At 48.7% G+C, this 20,809-nt stretch overlaps 1 protein-coding gene across 1 annotated transcript in view; it reads left to right on the forward strand.

Moving 5' to 3' along the window:
• ATG9A (autophagy related 9A) overlaps positions 1-20,809 on the forward strand; it is a 111,969-nt gene that overhangs the window by 4,973 nt on the left and 86,187 nt on the right. The window contains exons 2-4 of the mRNA XM_038743568.1: positions 2,889-2,930; positions 16,668-16,817; positions 18,342-18,385. Of these exons, the coding sequence (XP_038599496.1) occupies positions 16,715-16,817; positions 18,342-18,385 (147 nt within the window). The 5' untranslated portion in view covers positions 2,889-2,930; positions 16,668-16,714. The remainder of the gene's footprint in view (positions 1-2,888; positions 2,931-16,667; positions 16,818-18,341; positions 18,386-20,809) is intronic.

Here is a 20,809-nt window from a genome sequence, read left to right on the forward strand (position 1 = left end):
CCTGAGATGATAATAATGGCATTAAGCGCTTACTATGTGCAAAGCACTGTTCTAAGCGCTGGGGAGGTTACCAAAGTCTCCATTCCCAGAGATCTCTGCCTCCCCAAAGTCTCCATTCCCAGAGATCTCTGACCCTCCCCAAGGTCTCCACCCTTTAAAGTGTCTGCCCTTCCCCAAGATCTCTGCCTCCCCAAGATCTCTATTCCCAGAGATCTCTGCCTCCCTCAGGTCTCCGCCCCTGATATCTTTGCCCCCCAAGATCTCCATTCCCAGAGCTCTATGCCCCCCAAAAATCTCCACCCCATTATCATCAGCCCCCCCAAGATCTCCATTTCCGGGGATCTCTTTACCCCCTGAGATCTTCGCCCTCGAAGATCTCTACACCTCCGCCCCCCGTCCAAGATCTCCATTCCCAGGGCTGTCTGCCCCCCAGAATCTCCACCCCCAAATCATTTTTCATTTTTCCCCCAAGATCTCCAAGATCTCCACCCCCAAGATTTCTGCCCCCCAAGATCTCCATTCCCAGAGATCTCTGCACCCTGAGATCTCCACCCCCATATGTTTGCCCCCCCCCCCACCCCCGATCTCTGCACCCTGAGATCTCCATTCCTGGGGCTCTCTGCCCCCCCCCCCAAACCTCCACCCCCGTATCTTCACCTTCCACGATCTCCATTCCCAGGGCTTTCTGCCCCCCAAAATCCCCACCCCGATATCATTTTTCCCCCAAGATCTCCACCCCCAAAATTTCTGCCCCCCCCAAGATCTCCATTCCCAGAGATCTCTGCACTCTGAGATCTCCATTCCCGGGGCTCTCTGCCCCCCCAAATCTCCACCCCCATAGCTCACCTTCCACAATCTCCATTCCCAGGGCTTTCTGCCCCCCCAAATCTCCACCCCCATTTCTCACCTTCCAAGATCTCCATTCCCAGGGCTTTCTGTCCCCCGAAATCTCCACCCCCATATCTCACCTTCCAAGATTTCCATTCCCAGGGTTTTCTGCCCCCCAAAATCTCCACCCCCCATATCTCGCCTTCCAAGATCTCCATTCCCAGGGATCTCTGCACCCGGAGATCTCCATTCCCGGGGCTCTCTGCCCCCTCAAATCTCCACCCCCGTATCTTCACCTTCCACGATCTCCATTCCCAGGGCTCTCTGCCCCCCTGAAATCTCCACTCCCATGTCATTTTTCCCCCAAGATCTCCAGCCCCAAAATTTCTGCCGCCCCCCACCCCCAAGATCTCCATTCCCAGAGATCTCTGCACCCTGAGATCTCCATTCCTGGGGCTCTCTGCCCCCCCTGAAAACTCCACCCCCATAGCTCATCTTCCAAGATCTCCATTCCCAGTGTCTTCTGCCTCTGAAATCTCTACCCCCATATCTCCTCTTCCAAGATCTCCATTCCCAGGGCTTTCTGCCCCCCTAAATCTCCACCCCCATATCTCCCCTTCCAAGATCTCCATTCCCAGGGCTTTCTGCCCCCCGAAATCTCCACCCCCATATCTCCTCTTCCAAGATCTCCATTCTCAGGGCTTTCTGCCCCCCTAAATCTCCACCCCCATATCTCACCTTCCAAGATCTCCATTCCCAGGGCTTTCTGCCCCCCAAAATCTCTACCCCCATATCTCCTCTTCCAAGATCTCCATTCTCAGGGCTTTCTGCCCCCCTAAATCTCCACCCCCATATCTCACCTTCCAAGATCTCCATTCCCAGGGCTTTCTGCCCCCCAAAATCTCCACCCCCCATATCTCCTCTTCCAAGATCTCCATTCTCAGGGCTTTCTGCCCCCCTAAATCTCCACCCCCATATCTCACCTTCCAAGATCTCCATTCCCAGAGCTTTCTGCCCCCCCAAATCTCCATCCCCATATCTCCCCTTCCAAGATTTCCATTCCCAGGGCTTTCTGACCCCCGAAATCTCCACCCCCATATCTCACCTTCCAAGATCTCCATTCCCCGGGCTTTCTGCCCCCCGAAATCTCCACCCCCATATCTCATCTTCCAAGATCTCCATTCCCAGGGCTTTCTGCCCCCCCAAATCCCCAACCCCATATTTCACCTTCCAAGATCTCCATTCCCAGGGCTTTCTGCCTCCCGAAATCTCCACCCCCACATCCCCCCTTCCAAGATCTCCATTCCCAGGGCTTTCTGCCCCCCAAAATCTCCACCCCCATATCCCCCCTTCCAAGATCTCCATTCCCAGGGCTTTCTGCCCCCCGAAATCTCCACCCCCATATCTCCTCTTCCAAGATCTCCATTCCCAGGGCTTTCTGCCCCCTGAAATCTCCACCCCCATATCTCCTCTTCCAAGATCTCCATTCCCAGGGCTTTCTGCCCCCTGGAATCTCCACCCTCATATCTCACCTTCCAAAATCTCCATTCCCGGGGCTTTCTGCCCCCCAAAATCTCCACCCCCATATCTCCCCTTCCAAGATCTCCATTCCCAGGGCTTTCTGCCCCCCGAAATCTCCACCCCCATATCTCCCCTTCCAAGATCTCCATTCCCAGGGCTTTCTGCCCCCCAAAATCTCCACCCCCATATCTCCCCTTCCAAGATCTCCATTCCCAGGGCTTTCTGCCCCCCGAAATCTCCACCCCCATATCTCGCTTTCCAAGATCTCCATTCCCGGGGCTCTCTGCCCCCCCAAATCTCCACCCCTGTACCTTCACCTTCCAAGATCTCCATTCCCAGGGCTCGGTGCCCCCCAAATCGTCACCGCCCCCCTCAAGATCTCCATTCCCCGAGCTGTCCGCCCACGGAGATCTCCCCCCACCGCATCCTCGCCCGTCCAACATCTCCAGGCCCAGAGATCTCCCCCCACCCCGATATCTTCCGTGCCCCCTCCCCAAGATCTCCGCCCGCCCGGGGTGACCCCTCTCTTCTCCCTGCAGCCTCCGGGGCCGGACCGACGGCAGTCACCGTCCATGGAGCTGGTAGGGACGGGGACGGATGGACGGAGGGAGGGAGGGACGGACGGAGGGGCTCTGAGACCAGGGGTCTTGCCAATGTCCACGCCCCGCTCCCCACCCTGATAATGATGATGGCATTTATTAAGCGCTTACTATGTGCACAGCATTCATTCATTCATTCAGTTGTATTTATTGAGCGCTTACTGTGTGCAGAGCACTGTACTAAGCGCTTGGGAAGGACAAGTAGACAACATATAGAGACGGTCCCTACCCAACAGTGGGCTCACGGCACTGTTCTAAGCGCTAGGGAGGTTACAGGGGGATCAGGTTGTCCCACGGGGGGCTCACAGGCTTCATCCCCATTTTCCAGATGAGGGAGCTGAGGCCCAGAGAAGTGAAGTGACTTGCCCAAAGTCACCCAGCTGACAAGTGGCGGAGCTGGGATTTTGACTCCAAATAATAATGATGGCATTTATTAAGTGCTTACTATGTGCAAAGCACTGTTCTAAGCGCTGGGGAGGTGACAAGGTGATCAGGTTGTCCCACGGGGGGCTCACGGTCTTCATCCCCATTTTCCAGATGAGGTATCTGAGGCATAGAGAAGTGACTTGCCCAAAGTCACACAGCTGACAATTGGCAGAGGTGGGATTTGAACCCATGACCTCTGACTCCAAATAATAACAATAATAATGATGGCATTTATTAAGTGCTTACTATGTGCAGAGCACTGTTCTAGGCGCTGGGGAGGTGGTAATAATAATAATAATGGTATTTATTAAGCACTTACTATGTGCAAAGCACTGTTCTAAGCGCTGGGAGGTGATCTGGTTGTCCCACGGTGGGCTCACACTCTTCATCCCCATTTTCCAGATGAGGTATCTGAGGCATAGAGAAATGACTTGCCCAAAGTCACCCAGCTGACAATTGGCGGAGGCGGGATTTGAACCCACGACCTCTGACTCCAAAGCCCATGCTCTTTCCACTGAGCCACGCTGCTTGTTGTCTGTCTCCCACTTCTAATAATAATAATAATAATAATAATGGTATTTGTTAAGCGCTTACTATGTGTAAAGCACTGTTCTAAGCACTGGGGAGGTTACAAGGTGATCCAGTTGTCCCACGGGGGGCTCACAGGCTTCATCCCCATTTTACAGATGAGGTCACTGAGGCACAGATAAGTGAAGGTATTTAATGGTATTGGCGCCTGTCTGCTTGTTTTGATTTGTTGTCTGTCTCCCTCTTCTAATAATAATAATAATAACAATGGCATTTGTTAGGCGCTTACTTTGTGCCAAGCACCGTTCTAAGCGCTGGGGAGGTTACACGGTGATCAGGTTGTCCCAAAGTGGGGCTCCCAGGCTTCATCCCCATTTTACAGATGAGGTCACTGAGGCACAGAGATGTGAGGGTATTTAATGGTATTGACGCCTGTCTACTTGTTTTGATTTGTTGTCTGTCTCCCCCTTCTAATAATAATAATAATGGCATTTGTTAAGCGCTTACTCTGTGCAAAGCACTGTTCTAAGCGCTGGGGAGGTTACAGGGTTATCAGGTTGTCCCAAAGGGGGGCTCACAGGCTTCATCCCCATTTTACAGATGAGGGAACTGAGGCAAAGTGAAGTGAAGGTATTTAATGGTATCGACGTCTGTCTACTTGTTTTGATTTGTTAATAATAATAATAATAATGGCATTTGTTAAGCGCTTACTATGTGCAAAGCACCGTTCTAAGCGCTGGGGAGGTTACAAGGTGATGAGGTTGTCCCAAAGGGGGGCTCACAGCCTTCATCCCCATTTTACAGATGAGGGAACTGAGGCAAAGTGAAGGTATTTAATGGTATCGATGTCTGTCGTTTTGATTTGTTAATAATAATAATAATGGCATTTGTTAAGCGCTTACTCTGTGCAAAGCACCTATCTAAGCGCTGGGGAGGTTACAAGGTGATCAGGTTGTCCCAAAGGGGGGCTCCCAGGCTTCATCCCCATTTTACAGATGAGGGAACTGAGGCAAAGTGAAGTGAAGGTATTTAATGGTATCGACGTCTGTCTACTTGCTTTGATTTGTTAATGATAATAATAATGGCATTTGTTAAGCGCTTACTACGTGCAAAGCACTGTTCTAAGCGCTGGGGAGGTTACAAGGTGATCAGGTTGTCCCAAAGTGGGGCTCACAGGCTTCATCCCCATTTTACAGATGAGGGAACTGAGGCAAAGTGAAGGTATTTAATGGTATCGACGTCTGTCTACTTGTTTTGATTTGTTAATGATAATAATAATGGCATTTGTTAAGCGTTTACTATGTGCAAAGCACTGTTCTAAGCGCTGGGGAGGTTACAAGGTGATCAGGTTGTCCCAAAGGGGGGCTCCCAGGCTTCATCCCCATTTTACAGATGAGGGAACTGAGGCAAAGTGAAGTGAAGGTATTTAATGGTATCGACGTCTGTCTACTTGTTTTGATTTGTTAATAATAATAATAATAATGGCATTTGTTAAGCGCTTACTACGTGCAAAGCACCATTCTAAGCGCTGGGGAGGTTACAAGGTGATCAGGTTGTCCCAAAGCGGGGCTCACAGGCTTCATCCCCATTTTACAGATGAGGGAACTGAGGCAAAGTGAAGGTATTTAATGGTATCGACGTCTGTCTGTTATGATTTGTTAATAATAATAATAATAATGGCATTTGTTAAGCGCTTACTATGTGCAAAGCACCGTTCTAAGCACTGGGGAGGTTACAAGGTGATGAGGTTGTCCCAAAGGGGGGCTCACAGCCTTCATCCCCATTTTACAGATGAGGGAACTGAGGCAAAGTGAAGTGAAGGTATTTAATGGTATTGACGTCTGTCTACTTGTTTTGATTTGTTAATAATAATAATAATAATAATGGCATTTGTTAAGCGCTTACTACGTGCAAAGCACCGTTCTAAGCGCTGGGGAGGTTACAAGGTGATGAGGTTGTCCCAAAGGGGGGCTCACAGGCTTCATCCCCATTTTACAGATGAGGGAACTGAGGCAAAGTGAAGGTATTTAATGGTATCGACGTCTGTCTGTTTTGATTTGTTAATAATAATAATAATAACGGCATTTGTTAAGCGCTTACTATGTGCAAAGCACCGTTCTAAGCGCTGGGGAGGTTACAAGGTGATCAGGTTGTCCCCCGGGGGGCTCACAGGCTTCATCCCCATTTTCCAGATGAGGTCACTGAGGCCCAGAGAAGTGAGGTGACTTGCCCAAAGTCACACAGCTGACAGTTGGTGGAGCCGGACCTTCAAGTCAACCAATCAATCAATCGTATTTATTGAGCGCTTACTGTGCTGTATTAAGCGCTTGGGAAGTACAAGTCGGCAACATATAGAGACGGTCCCTACCCTAATTCTATTAATTAATTCTATTTGTTCTGACGATTTTGACCCCCGTCCGCGTGTTTTGTTTTGTCGTCCGTCTCCCCCTTCTAGCCTGTGAGCCCGCCGTCGGGTAGGGCCCGTCTCTCGATGTCGCCGACTTGGACTTCCCAAGCGCTCAGTACAGTGCCCTGCACCTAGTAAGCGCTCGGTCCAAGACGACTGAATGCAAAAACGAATGAATGAAGGGATAATAAATGCCATTATAATAATTTCCCCAGCGGACGAGTGGCAGAGCCGGGATGAGGACCCGTTTAGTTTTAAGCGCTTAGTCCAGTGCTCCGCACGCCGTAAGCGCTCAGTAAGTACGATTGAATGAATGAATGAACGAACCCAGGACCTTCCGCGACCCCCAGGCTCCTTCCGTTAGGCCGCGCGGCCTAGACGTGACCCCTGCCCTCAGGAAGTGGGCGGTCTGCTATGTGCTGAACGCTGTCCTAAGCACTTGGGAGAGTATAGCGACGCGGAGTTGGGAGAAACACAACGGAGAAGCGGGGTGAGCCCGGGCTTGGGACTTTGAGGACCTGAGTTCAAATCCCGGCTCTGCCAGTTGTCTGCTGTGTGACAATTTGTACTTCCCAAGCGCTTAGTACAGTGCTCTGCACATAGTAAGCGCTCAATAAATACGATTGATTGATTGATTGATTGACCTTGGACAAGTCGCTTCACTTCTCTGGGCCTCAGTGCCCTCATCTGGAAAGTGGGGGTGAAGACTGGGAGACCCACGGGCGACAGGGGCTGTATTCGTCTCGATAAACCTGTATCAATCACAGTGCTCTGCACATAGTAAGCGCTCAATAAATACGATTGATGATGATGATCAATCAAACATTTTTATTGAGCGCTTCCTGTGTGCAGAGCACTGGACTAAGCGCTTGGGAAGGACAAGTTGGCAACATATAGAGGCGGTCCCTACCCAACATCATCATCATCATCAATCGTATTTATTGAGCGCTTACTGTGTGCAGAGCACTGTACTAAGCGCTTGGGAAGTACAGTTTGGCAACGTATAGAGACAGGCCCCACAGCGGGCTCACAGTCTAGAAGGGGGAGACAGAGAACAAAACAAACCATATTAACAAAATAAAATAAATAGAATAGACATGTACAAGTAAAATAAATAGAGTAATAAATACGTACAAACATATATACAGATGTATATATCAAGACGGTAAGCTTGGGTTTTTTTGTTGGTTTGATTTTAATGGTGTTTCTTAATAATAATAATAATGATGGCATTTATTAAGCGCTTACTATGTGCAAAGCACTGTTCTTAGCGCTGGGGAGGTTACAGAGTGATCAGGTTGTCCCCCGTGGGGCTCGCAGTCTTCATCCCCATTTTACAGATGAGGGAACTGAGGCCCAGAGACTAATAATAATAATGACGGTATTTGTTAGCGATACAAGGTGATCAGGTTGTCCCACGTGGGGCTCACAGTCTTCATCCCCATTTTGCAGATGAGGTCACTGAGGCCCAGAGAATAATAATAATAATAATGATGATGGTATTTGTTAGCGCTTACTATGGGCCAAGCACTGTTCTAAGCGCCGGGGGAGATACAAGGTGATCAGGTTGTCCCACGGGGGGCTCACAGTCTTCATCCCCATTTTACAGATGAGGGAACTGAGGCCCAGAGAATAATAATAATAATAATAATAATGGTATTTGTTAGCGCTTACGATGGGCCAAGCACTGTTCTAAGCGCTGGAGGAGATACAAGGTGATCAGGTTGTCCCATGGGGGGCTCACAGTCTTCCTCCCCATTTTACAGATGAGGGAACTGAGGCCCAGAGAATAATAATAATAATAATAATGGCATTTGTTAAGTGCTTACTATGTGCCAAGCACTGTTCTAAGCGTTGGGGGAGATCCAAGGTGATCAGGTTGTCCCACGTGGGGCTCACAGTCTTCATCCCCATTTGACAGATGAGGTCACTGAGGCCCAGAGAATAATAATAATAATGATGGCATTTGTTAAGCGCTTACTATGTGCCAAGCACTGTTCTAAGCGCTGGGGGAGATCCAAGGTGATCAGGTTGTCCCACGTGGGGCTCACAGTCTTCATCCCCATTTGACAGATGAGGTCACTGAGGCCCAGAGAATAATAATAATAATAATAATGATGGCATTTGTTAAGCGCTTACTATGTGCCAAGCACTGTTCTAAGCGCTGGGTGAGATCCAAGGTGATCAGGTTGTCCCACGTGGGGCTCACAGTCTTCATCCCCATTTGACAGATGAGGTCACTGAGGCCCAGAGAAGAATAATAATAATAATGATGGCATTTGTTAAGCGCTTACTATGTGCCAAGCACTGTTCTAAGCACTGGGGGAGATCCAAGGTGATCAGGTTGTCCCACTTGGGGCTCACATTCTTCATCCCCATTTGACAGATGAGGTCACTGAGGCCCAGAGAATAATAATAATAATAATGATGGCATTTGTTAAGCACTTGTGATGGGCCAAGCACTGTTCTAAGCGCTGGGTGAGATCCAAGGTGATCAGTTTGTCCCACGTGGGGCTCACAGTCTCCCTCCCCATTTTCCAGATGAGGGAACTGAGGCTCAGAGAAGTGAAGTGACTTGCCCAAGGTCACACAGCAGACGGGTGGCAGAGCCGGATTTAAAACCCGCGTCCTCTTAACTCCCAAGCCCAGGCTCTTCCCACTGAGCCACGCTGCTCTTCTGTGCCAAGCACTGTTCTAAGCACTGGAGTAGAGAGAAGCAGCGGGGCTCTGGGGAAAGAGCCCGGGCTTTGGAGTCAGAGGTCGTGGGTTCGAATCCATCTCCGCCACATGTCTGCAGCGTGACCTTGGGGAAGTCACTTCACTTCTCGGAGCCTTGTTTACCTCATCTGTAACGTTGGGATGAAGACTGTGAGCCCCCCGTGGGACAACCTGATCACCCTGTATCCCCCCCCCCAGTGCTTAGAACAGTGCTTTGCACATTGTAAGCACTTAATGCCATTACTATTATTATTATTATTATTATTATTATGTCTGCTGTGACAGCTTGGGCAAGTCACTTCACTTCCCTGTGCCTCAGTTCCCTCATCTGTAAAGTGGGGGTGAAGACTGTGAGCCCCCCCGTGGGACAACCTGATCACCTTGTATCCCCCCCAGCGCTTAGAATGGTGCTTTGCAAATAGTAAGTGCTTAATAAATGCTACTATTATCATTATTATTATTATTATTATTATGTCTGCTGTGTGACCTTGGGCAAGTCACTTCACCTCTCTGAGCCTCAGTTCCCTCATCTGTAAAGTGGGGATGAAGACTGTGAGCCCCCCGTGGGACAACCTGATCACCTTGTATCCCCCCCCAGCGCTTAGAATGGTGCTTTGCACATAGTAAGCGCTAAATAAATGCCATTATTATGATTATTATGTCTGCTGTGTGACCTTGGGCAAGTCACTTCACTTCTCTGTGCCTCAGTTCCCTCATCTGTAAAGTGGGGATGAAGACTGTGAGCCCCCCGTGGGACAACCTGATCACCTTGTATCCCCCCCCGAAGTGCTTAGAATCAATCAGTCAATCAATCAATCGTATTTATTGAGCGCTTACTGTGTGCAGAGCACTGGACTAAGCGCTTGGGAAGTACAAGGTGGCAACATGTAGAGGCAGTAAGAGCTGTAAGAAAGGCACATAGTAAGCGCTTAACAAATGCCATCATTAATTAATTAATTAATTAATTAATTAGTGGGAAGAGCCCGGGCCTCAGAGTCAGAGGGACCTGGGTTCGAATCCCGGCTCTGCCACTTATCCGCCGGGTGACCCTGGGCTAGTCTCTTCACTTCTCTGGACCTCAGTTACCTCAGCAGCTCTAAAATGGGGATTAAAGCTGGGAGCCCCATCAGTCAATCAATCGTATTTTTTGAGCGCTTACTGTGTGCAGAGCACTGGACTAAGCGCTTGGGAAGTACAAGTTGGCCCCATGTGGGACAGGGGACTGTGTCCAAACCACATTAGCTCGTATCCACCCCGTCGTTTAGAACAGTGCCTGGCACATAGTAAGCGCCTAACAAATCCCATCATTATTATTATTATAATAAGTGCTTAACAAATATCATTAAAAAAAAAAAAACCAAAACGAGCCGCCATCTGGTCGAACCGAGGTGGGAGAAGGGAGTTCTAGTTGTTATGGGCAAGGGAACGCGGTTCATTCATTCGTTCAGTCGTATTCATTGAGCGCTTACTGTGCGCAGAGCACTGGACTAAGCACTTGGGAAGTACAGGTTGGCGACATATAATAATGGCATTTATTAAGCACTTACTATGTGCAAAGCACTGTTCTAAGCGCTGGGGAGGTTACAAGGTGATCACGTCCCACGTGGGGCTCACAGTCTTCATCCTCATTTTACAGATGGGGTAACTGAGGCCCAGAGAAGTGAAGCGACTTGCCCAAAGTCACACAGCTGACAAGTGGCGGAGCCAGGATTTGAACCCATGACCTCTGACTCCAAAGCCCGGGCTCTTTCCATTTAGCTACGCTGCTTCTCTTAGAGACGGTCCCTACTCCACTATTCATTTCATTCGTTCAGTCGTATTTATTGAGCGTTTACTGCGTGCAGAGCACTGGACTAAGCGCTTGGGAAGTACAAGTCGGTGACATATAGAGACGTCCCTACTCCACTGTTCATTTCATTCGTCCAGTCGTATTTATTGAGCGCTTACTGTGTGCAGAGCACTGGACTAAGCGCTTGGGAAGTACAAGTTGGCGACATATAGCGACGTCCCTACTCCACTATTCATTTCATTCATTCAGTTGTATTTATTGAGCGCTTACTGCGTGCAGAGCACTGGACTAAGCGCTTGGGAAGGACAAGTCGGTGACATATAGAGACGTCCCTACCCCACTATTCATTTCATTCAGTCGTATTTATTGAGCGCTTACTGCGTGCAGAGCACTGGACTAAGTGCTTGGGAAGTCCAAGTTGGTGACATATAGAGACGTCCCTACCCCACTATTCATTTCATTCGTTCAGTCGTATTTATTGAGCGCTTACTGCGTGCAGAGCACTGGACTAAGCGCTTGGGAAGGACAAGTCGGCGACATATAGAGACGTCCCTACCCCACTATTGAATTCATTCGTTCAGTCGTATTTATTGAGCGCTTACTGTGTGCAGAGCACTGGACTAAGCGCTTGGGAAGGACAAGTCGGCAACATATAGAGACGTCCCTGCCCCACTATTCATTTCATTCGTTCAGTCGTATTTATTGAGCGCTTACTGCGTGCAGAGCACTGGACTAAGCGCTTGGGAATCAATCAATCAATCACTCGTATTTATTGAGCGCTTACTATGTGCAGAGCACTGTACTAAGCGCTTGGGAACTACAAATTGGCATCACATAGAGACAGTCCCTACCCAACAGTGGGCTCACAGTCTAAAAGGGGGAGACAGAGAACAGAACCAAACATACCAACAAAATAAAATAAGTAGGATAGAAATGTACAAGTAAAAAGTACAAGTTGGCAACATATAGAGACGTCCCGACCCCACTATTCATTTCATTCATTCAATCATATTTATTGAGCGCCTACTGTGTGCAGAGCACTGGACTAAGTGCTTGGGAAGTACAAGTTGGCGACATATAGCGACGTCCCTACTCCACTGTTCATTTCATTCATTCAGTTGTATTTATTGAGCGCTTACTGCGTGCAGAGCACTGGACTAAGCGCTTGGGAAGGACAAGTCGGCGACATATAGAGACGTCCCTACCCCACTATTCATTTCATTCATTCAGTCGTATTTACTGAGCACTTACTGTGTGCAGAGCACTGGTCTAAGCACTTGGAAAGTACAAGTTGGCGACATATAGAGACATCCCTACCCCAGTATTCATTTCATTCGTTCAGTCGTATTTATTGAGCGCCTACTGTGTGCAGAGCACTGGACTAAGTGCTTGGGAAGTACAAGTTGGCGACATATAGCGACGTCCCTACTCCACTGTTCATTTCATTCATTCAGTTGTATTTATTGAGCGCTTACTGCGTGCAGAGCACTGGACTAAGCGCTTGGGAAGGACAAGTCGGCGACATATAGAGATGTCCCTACCCCACTATTCATTTCATTCATTCAATCGTATTTATTGAGCGCTTCCTGTGTGCAGAGCACTGGACTAAGCGCTTGGGAAGTACAAGTTGGTGACATATAGAGACGTCCCTACCCCACTATTCATTTCATTCATTCAATCAATCATATTTATTGAGCGCTTACTGTGTGCAGAGCACTGGACTAAGCGCTTGGGAAGGACAAGTTGGCGACATATAGAGACGTCCCTACCCCACTATTCATTTCATTCGTTCAGTCGTATTTATTGAGCGCTTACTGTGTGCAGAGCACTGGACTAAGCACTTGGGAAGTACAAGTCGGCGACATATAGAGACGTCCCTGCCCCACTATTCATTTCATTCGTTCAGTCGTATTTATTGAGCGCTTACTGTGTGCAGAGCACTGGACTAAGCGCTTGGGAAGTACAAGTTGGCAACATATAGAGGCGGGCCCTATGGGCACAGAGTCTTGAAAGGGGAGACAGACGACAAAACAAAACATGTACAGCGTGGCTCAGTGTGGAAAGAGCCCGGGCTTTGGAGTCAGAGGTCATGGGTTCAAATCCCGGCTCCGCCAATTGTCAGCTGGGTGACTTTGGGCAAGTCACTTCACTTCCCTGGGCCTCAGTTCCCTCGTCTGTCAAATGGGGATGAAGCCTATGAGCCCCCCCTGGGCCAACCTGATCACCTTGGAACCTCCCCAGCGCTTAGAACAGTGCTTGGCACAGAGTAAGCGCTTAATAAATGCCATCATTATTATTATTTGGAGTCAGAGATCATGGGTTCAAATCCCGGCTCCACCAATTATCAGCTGGGTGACTTTGGGCAAGTGACTTAACTTCTCTGTGCCTCAGTTACCTCATCTGTAAAATGGGGATGGAGACTGTGAGCCCCCCGTGGGACAACCTGATCACCTTGTATCCTCCCCAGCGCTTAGAACAGTGCTTGGCACATAGTAAGCGCTTAATAAATGCCATCATTATTATTATTTGGAGTCAGAGGTCATGGGTTCAAATCCTGGCTCCGCCAATTGTCAGCTGGGTGACTTTGGGCACGCAATAAGTGCTCAGTAAATACGATTGAATGAATGAATGAATGAACTTCTCTGGGCCTCAGTTCCCCCATCTGTCAAATGGGGATGAAGACTGTGAGCCCCCCGTGGTACAACCTGATCACCTTGGAACCTCCCCAGCGCTTAGAACAGTGCTTGGCACATAGTAAGCGCTTAGTCAATACCATCATTATTATTATGTAGACAGGTGCTTCTTGCTGTGCTAGTGTACTCTCCCAAATGCTTGGTGCAGTCAATCATTCAATCGTATTTATTGAGCGCTTACTGTGCGCAGAGCACTGGACTAAGCACTTGGGAAGTCCAAGTCGGCAGCAACATCTGCAGTCAGTCAGTTGTATTTACTGTGTATATACTGTGTGCAGAGCACTGTACTAAGCGCCTGGGAAAGAACAGAGAAGCAGCATGGCTCAGTGGAAAGAGCCCAGGCTTTGGAGTCAGAGGTCATGGGTTCAAGTCCCGGCTCCTCCAATTGTCAGCTGGGTGACTTTGGGCAAGTCACTTCACTTCTCTGGGCCTCAGTTCCCTCATCTGTCAAATGGGGATGAAGACTGGGAGCCCCCCGTGGGACAACCTGATCACCTTGTATCCTCCCCAGCGCTTAGAACAGTGCTAGGCGCATAGTAAGCGCTTAATAAATGCCATCATTATTATTATTTGGAGTCAGAGATCATGGGTTCAAATCCCGGCCCCACCAATTATCAGCTGGGTGACTTTGGGCAAGTGACTTAGCGTCTCTGTGCCTCAGTTACCTCATCTGTAAAATGGGGATGGAGACTGTGAGCCCCCCGTGGGACAACCTGATCACCTTGTATCCTCCCCAGCGCTTAGAACAGTGCTTGGCACATAGTAAGCGCTTAATAAATGCCATCATTATTATTATTTGGAGTCAGAGGTCATGGGTTCAAATCCCGGCTCCGCCAATTGTCAGCTGTGTGACTTTGGGCACGCAATAAGCGCTCAGTAAATACAATTGAATGAACGAATGAACTTCTCTGGGCCTCAGTTAACTCATCTGTCAAATGGGGATGAAGACTGTGAGCCCACCGTGGAACAGCCTGATCACCTTGTAACCTCCCCAGCGCTTAGAATAGTGCTTTGCACATAGTAAGCGCTTAATAAATGCCATCATTATTTTTATTATTATTTGGAGTCAGAGGTCATGGGTTCAAATCCCGGCTCCGCCAGTTGTCAGCTGGGTGACATTGGGCAAGTGACTTCACTTCTCTGGGCCTCAGTTACCTCATCTGTCAAATGGGAATGAAGACTGTGAGCCCCCCGTGGGACAACCTCATCACCTTGGAACCTCCCCAGCGCTTAGAGCAGTGCTTGGCACATAGTAAGCACTTAATAAATGCCATCATTATTATTATTATTATTATTATTTGGAGTCAGAGGTCATGGGTTCAAATCCCGGCTCCACCAATTGTCAGCTGGGTGACTTTGGGCAAGTCACTTCACTTCTCTGGGCCTCAGTGACCTCATCTGTCAAATGGGGATGAAGACTGTGAGCCCCCCGTGGGACAACCTGATCACCTTGTATCCTCCCCAGCGCTTAGAACGGTGCTTGGCACATAGTAAGTGCTTAATAAATGGGTTCAAATCCCGGCTCCGCCAATTGTCAGCTGGGTGACTTTGGGCACACAATAAGCGCTCAGTAAATACGATTGAATGAATGAATGAATGAACTTCTCTGGGCCTCAGTTCCCTCATCTGTCAAATGGGGATGAAGACTGTGAGCCCCCCGTGGGACCACCTGATCACCTTGTATCCTCCCCAGCGCTTAGAACAGTGCTTGGCACATAGTAGGTGCTTAACAAATAGCGTTATTATTATTATTGAGAGCTGGCGATCGGGTGGGGGGCGGCCGCCCAGCCCACCCCGTCTCGGTCAGGTCAGCGGGACCGTACTTCCCAAGCGCTTAGTCCTGTATATATGTATCACCTGTATATATGTATGTATGTTTGTACACATTTATTACTCTATTTGTTTATTTATTTTACTTGCACATATCTATTCTATTTATTTTATTTTGTTAGTATGTTTGGTTTTGTTCTCTGTCTCCCCCTTTTAGACTGTGAGCCCGCTGTTGGGTAGGGACTGTCTCTAGATGTTGCCAACTTGGACTTCCCAAGCGCTTAGTCCAGTGCTCTGCACATGGTAAGCTCTCAATAAATACGATTGATTGATTGATTGATTGACTCCAAAGGCCGGGCTCATTTCCACTGTTGGGTAGGGACTGTCTCTCTATGTTGCCAACTTGTCCTTCCCAAGCGCTTAGTCCAGTGCTCTGCACACAGTAAGCGCTCAATAAATACGATTGATTGATTGATCGATTGACTCCAAAGCCTGGGCTCTTTTCCACTGTTGGGTAGGGACTGTCTCTATATGTTGCAAACTTGGGCTTCCCAAGCGCTTAGTCCAGTGCTCTGCACACGGTAAGCGCTCAATAAATACGATTGATGGATTGATTGATTGACTCCAAAGCCCGGGTTCTTTTCCACTGTTGGTTAGGGACCGTCTCTCTATGTTGCCAACTTGGACTTCCCAAGCGCTTAGTCCAGTGCTCTGCACACAGTAAGTGCTCAGTAAATACGACTGAACGAATGAAATCAATAGTGGGGTAGGGACGTCTCTATATGTCACCATCTCGTACTTCCCAAGCGCTTAGTCCAGTGCTCTGCACACAGTAAGCGCTCAATAAATACGATTGATGGATTGATCGATTGACTCCAAAGCCCAGGCTCTTTTCCACTGTTGGGTAGGGACCGTCTCTCTATGTTGCCAACTTGTCCTTCCCAAGCGCTTAGTCCAGTGCTCTGCACACAGTAAGCGCTCCATCATCATCATCAATCGTATTTATTGAGCGCTTACTATGTGCAGAGCACCGGACTAAGCGCTTGGGAAGGACAAATTGGCAACATCTAGAGACAGTCCCTACCCAACAGTGGGCTCACAGTCTAAAAGGGGGAGACAGAGAACAAAACCAAACATACTAACAAAATAAAATAAATAGAATAGATAGGTACAAGTAAAATAAATAAATAGAGTAATAAATATGTACAAAAATATATACAGCTGCTGTGGGGAAGGGAAGGAGGTAGGATGGGGGGGATGGAGAGGGGGACGAGGGGGAGAGGAAGGAAGGGGCTCAGTCTGGGAAGGCTCCATAAATATGATTGATTAGTCCAGCGCTCCGCACACAGTAAGCGCTCAATAAATACGATTGATTTGTCCCCTGCCAGGTGTGTCGGGCGGGTCCGGCGTGCCAGGCGGGCGGGCGGCGGCGGTGATGGCGCAGTTCGACACGGAGTACCAGCGCCTCGAGGCCTCCTACAACGACTCCCCGCCCGGGGAGGAGGATCTGCTCGTCCACGTGCCCGAGGGCAGCAAGTGTGAGTGACCCCCAGCACCCCCCGGGCGGAGGAGGAACAACAGTAGCAACAAGGGTGGCATTCGTTAAGTGTTAAGCGCTTACTATGTGCCCAGCACTGTTCTAAGCACTGGGGGGGGATACAAGATGATCAGCGTGGCTCAGTGGAAAAGAGCCCGGGCTTTGGAGTCCGTCAATCAATCCATCAATCGTATTTATTGAGCGCTTACCGGGTGCAGAGCACTGGACTAAGCGCTTGGGAAGGACAAGTTGGCAACATATAGAGACGGTCCCTACCCAACAGTGGAAAAGAGCCCGGGCTTTGAAGTCAATCAATCAATCCATCAATCGTATTTATTGAGCGCTTACTGTGTGCAGAGCACTGGACTAAGTGCTTGGGAAGGACAAGTTGGCAACATATAGAGACGGTCCCTACCCAACAGTGGAAAAGAGCCCGGGCTTTGGAGTCAATCAATCAATCCATCAATCGTATTTATTGAGCGCTTACTGGGTGCAGAGCACTGTACTAAGCGCTTGGGAAGAACAAGTTGGCAACATATAGAGACGGTCCCTACCCAACAGTGGAAAAGAGCCCGGGCTTTGGAGTCAATCAATCGTATTTATTGAGCGCTTACTGCGTGCAGAGCACTGGACTAAGGGCTTGGGAAGTCCAAGTTGGCAACATCTAGAGACGGTCCCTACCCGACAGCGGGCTCACAGTCTAAGAGGGGGAGACAGAGAACAAAACCAAACATACTAACAAAATAAAATAGAATAGATATGTACAAGTAAAATAGATAAATACATAGAATAATAAATCTTTACAAACATATAGACATATATACAGGTGCTGTGGGGAAGGGAAGGAGGTAAGATGGGGGAGGGAGGGGGGACGAGGGGTCAGAGGTCATGGGTTCGAATCCCGGCTCTGCCACTTGTCTGCTGTGTGACCTTGGGTGAGTCACTTAATAATAATGATGGTATTTGTTAAGCGCTTACTATGTGCAAAGCACCGTTCTAAGTGCTGGGGAGGTTGCAAGGTGATCAGGTTGCTGATCAGGTATAGATATCTATCTATATATATACCTTCTAGACTGTGAGCCCACTGTTGGGTAGGGACCGTCTCTCTATGTTGCCAACTTGTCCTTCCCAAGCGCTTAGTCCAGTGCTCTGCACACAGTAAGCGCTCACTAAATACGATTGATGGATTGATTATATTATATGCTTATAATAATTGTATAACATTTATCTCATTGTAATTAATGGAAAGAAATAAAATTACAGAGAGCTAACCAGGGGAGGGGATGACCCTGGGGGAGGGCACGATGAGGGGGGCGGGGGGATGACCCTGGGAGAGGGGTTGGGGGAAGTTGGGGGGCTGACCTTGGTGGGGGGGGGGGGGTACCCCAGGGGGCAGGGGATGGCCCGCGAGGAGGGCGCGGGGTCGGGGGACCCCCCGGGCACCCCGCTTCGGTGACTCCCCCGGCCCGTGTTCCCACCTTCCGCCTCCTCCGGGCCGCCGCCGGGCCCGCTCCGGCTCCTGCAGCTCCCTGGCATCACATCGAGAACCTGGACATCTTCTTCTCTCGCATATCCTTGGCTACCAATCAATCTGCTATATTACTAGAGCTCAATCTGCTCTATTTATTTATTACTAGAGTAATAAATATTACTCTATTTCTTACTCTATTACTCTATTTATTTATTACTCTATTTATTACTCTATTTATTTATTACTCTATTAATTTATTACTCTATTTATTTATTACTCTATTTATTTATTACTCTATTTATTACTCTATTACTTTATTTATTTATTACTCTATTTATTACTCTAGTTATTTATTGCTCTATTTATTTATTGCTCTATTTATTTTGCTTGTCCATATCTATCCCATTTATTTTATTTTGTTAGTATGTTTGGTTTTGTTCTCCGTCTCCCCCTTTTAGACTGGGAGCCCACTGTTGGGTAGGGACTGTCTCTATATGTTGCCGATATGTGCTTCCCAAGCGCTTAGTACAGTTATCTGCACATAGTAAGCGCTCAGTAAATACAATTGATGATGATGATGATCTGCGCATCAGGCAGAAACTCTTCACCCTGGGCTTCAAGGCTGTCCATCCCCTGGCCCCCTCCTCCCTCCCCTCCCTTCTCTCCTTCTCCATCGCAGCCGGCACCCTCCGCTCCTCTGCCGCCGCTCATCTCCTCCCCGTTAGGCCTCGTTCTCGCCCGTCCCGCCATCGACCCCCGGCCCCCGTCCTCCCCCGGGCCCAGAATGCCCCCAATCCCTCTGCCCACCCGCCAAGCTAGCTCTCTTCCTCCCTTCAAGGCCCTACTGAGAGCTCACCTCCTCCAGGAGGCCTTCCCACACTCAGCCCCTTCCTTCCTCTCCCCCTCGTCCCCCCCTCCATCTTACCTCCTTCCCTTCCCCACAGCACCTGTATATACATATATATGTTTGTACAGATTTATTATTCTATTTATTTATTTATTTTACTTGTACATATCTATTTTATTTTGTTAGTATGTTTGGTTTTGTTCTCTGTCTCCCCCTTTTAGACTGGGAGCCCACTGTTGGGTAGGGACTGTCTCTAGATGTTGCCAATTTGTACTTCCCAAGCGCTTAGTCCAGTGCTCTGCACATAGTAAGCGCTCAATAAATACGATTGATGATGATATCCTTGGCCGGCCGGGATGGATCTGGGCGGGAAATCCGGGGATGTGGGGATGAGGGATCCCCACCCCGAGACTCCCCCGGGCCCAGCCGGCGTATTTATCGAGCACCTCCCGGGGCCGGAGCACCGGACTGAGCATTTGGGAGCGCACGGTCCCTTCCCTCAAGAGCTTCCAGCCCACGGTGTGAAGCGCTCTGTACTGAACGCTTGGGAGAATCTGATCAAGTTGGTAGACACCATCGCTGCCCTCAAGAAGTTTCCAGTCCAATCAATCCATCAATCGTATTTATTGAGTGCTTACTGTGTGCAGAGCACTGGACTAAGCGCTTGGGAAGTCCAAGCTGGCAACATAGACGGTCCTTACCCAACAGTGAGCTTACAGAGGTCAGGGGTTCAAATGCCGGCTGCACCACTTGTCAGCTGTGTGACTTCGGGCAAGTCACTTCCCTGTGCCTCAGTTTCCTCATCTGTAAAACGGGGATTAATAGTCATCATCAATCATATTTATTGAGCGCTTACTGTGTGCAGAGCACTGTACTAGGCGCTTGGGAAGTACAAGTTGGCAACACCTAGAGACGGTCCCTACCCAACAGTGGGCTCACAGTCTAAAAGGGTGGAGACAGAGAGCAAAACCAAACATACCAAGAAAATAAAATAAATAGAATAGATATGTACAGTAAATAATAATAATAATGGCATTTATTAAGCGCTTACTATGTGCTGAGCACTGTTCTAAGCGCTGGGGAGGTTACAAGGTGATCAGGTGGTCCACGTGGGGCTCACAGCCTTAATCCCCATTTTCCAGATGAGGTCACTGAGGCTCAGAGAAGTGAAGTGACTTACCCAAGGTCACACAGCGGATGTGGTGGAGTCAGAATTCGAACCCATGACCTCGGACTCCAAAGCTCAGGCTCTTTCCACTGAGCCAGGCTGCTTCTCTGAGCCCCCCGTGGGACCACCTGATCACTTCGTAACCTCCCCAGCGCTTAGAACAGTGCTTGGCACATAGTAAGCGCTTAATAAAAATGCCATCATTATTATTATTATTACCTGGTGACCCTGTATCTCCCCCATCATCATCATCATCATCATCAATCGTATTTATTGGGCGCTTACTGTGTGCAGAGCACTGTACTAAGCACTTGGGAAGTCCAAGTTGGCAACATCTAGAGACGGTCCCTACCCAACAGTGGGCTCACATCATCATCATCATCATCAATCGTTATTTATTAAGCGCTTACCCAACAGCGGGCTCACAGTCTAAAAGGGGGAGACGGAGAACAAAACCAAACATACCAACAAAATAAAATAAATAGAATAGATATGGACAAGTAAAAT

Source organism: Tachyglossus aculeatus, chromosome 1 (assembly GCF_015852505.1).
Source record: "Tachyglossus aculeatus isolate mTacAcu1 chromosome 1, mTacAcu1.pri, whole genome shotgun sequence".
Lineage (NCBI taxonomy): Eukaryota > Metazoa > Chordata > Mammalia > Monotremata > Tachyglossidae > Tachyglossus > Tachyglossus aculeatus.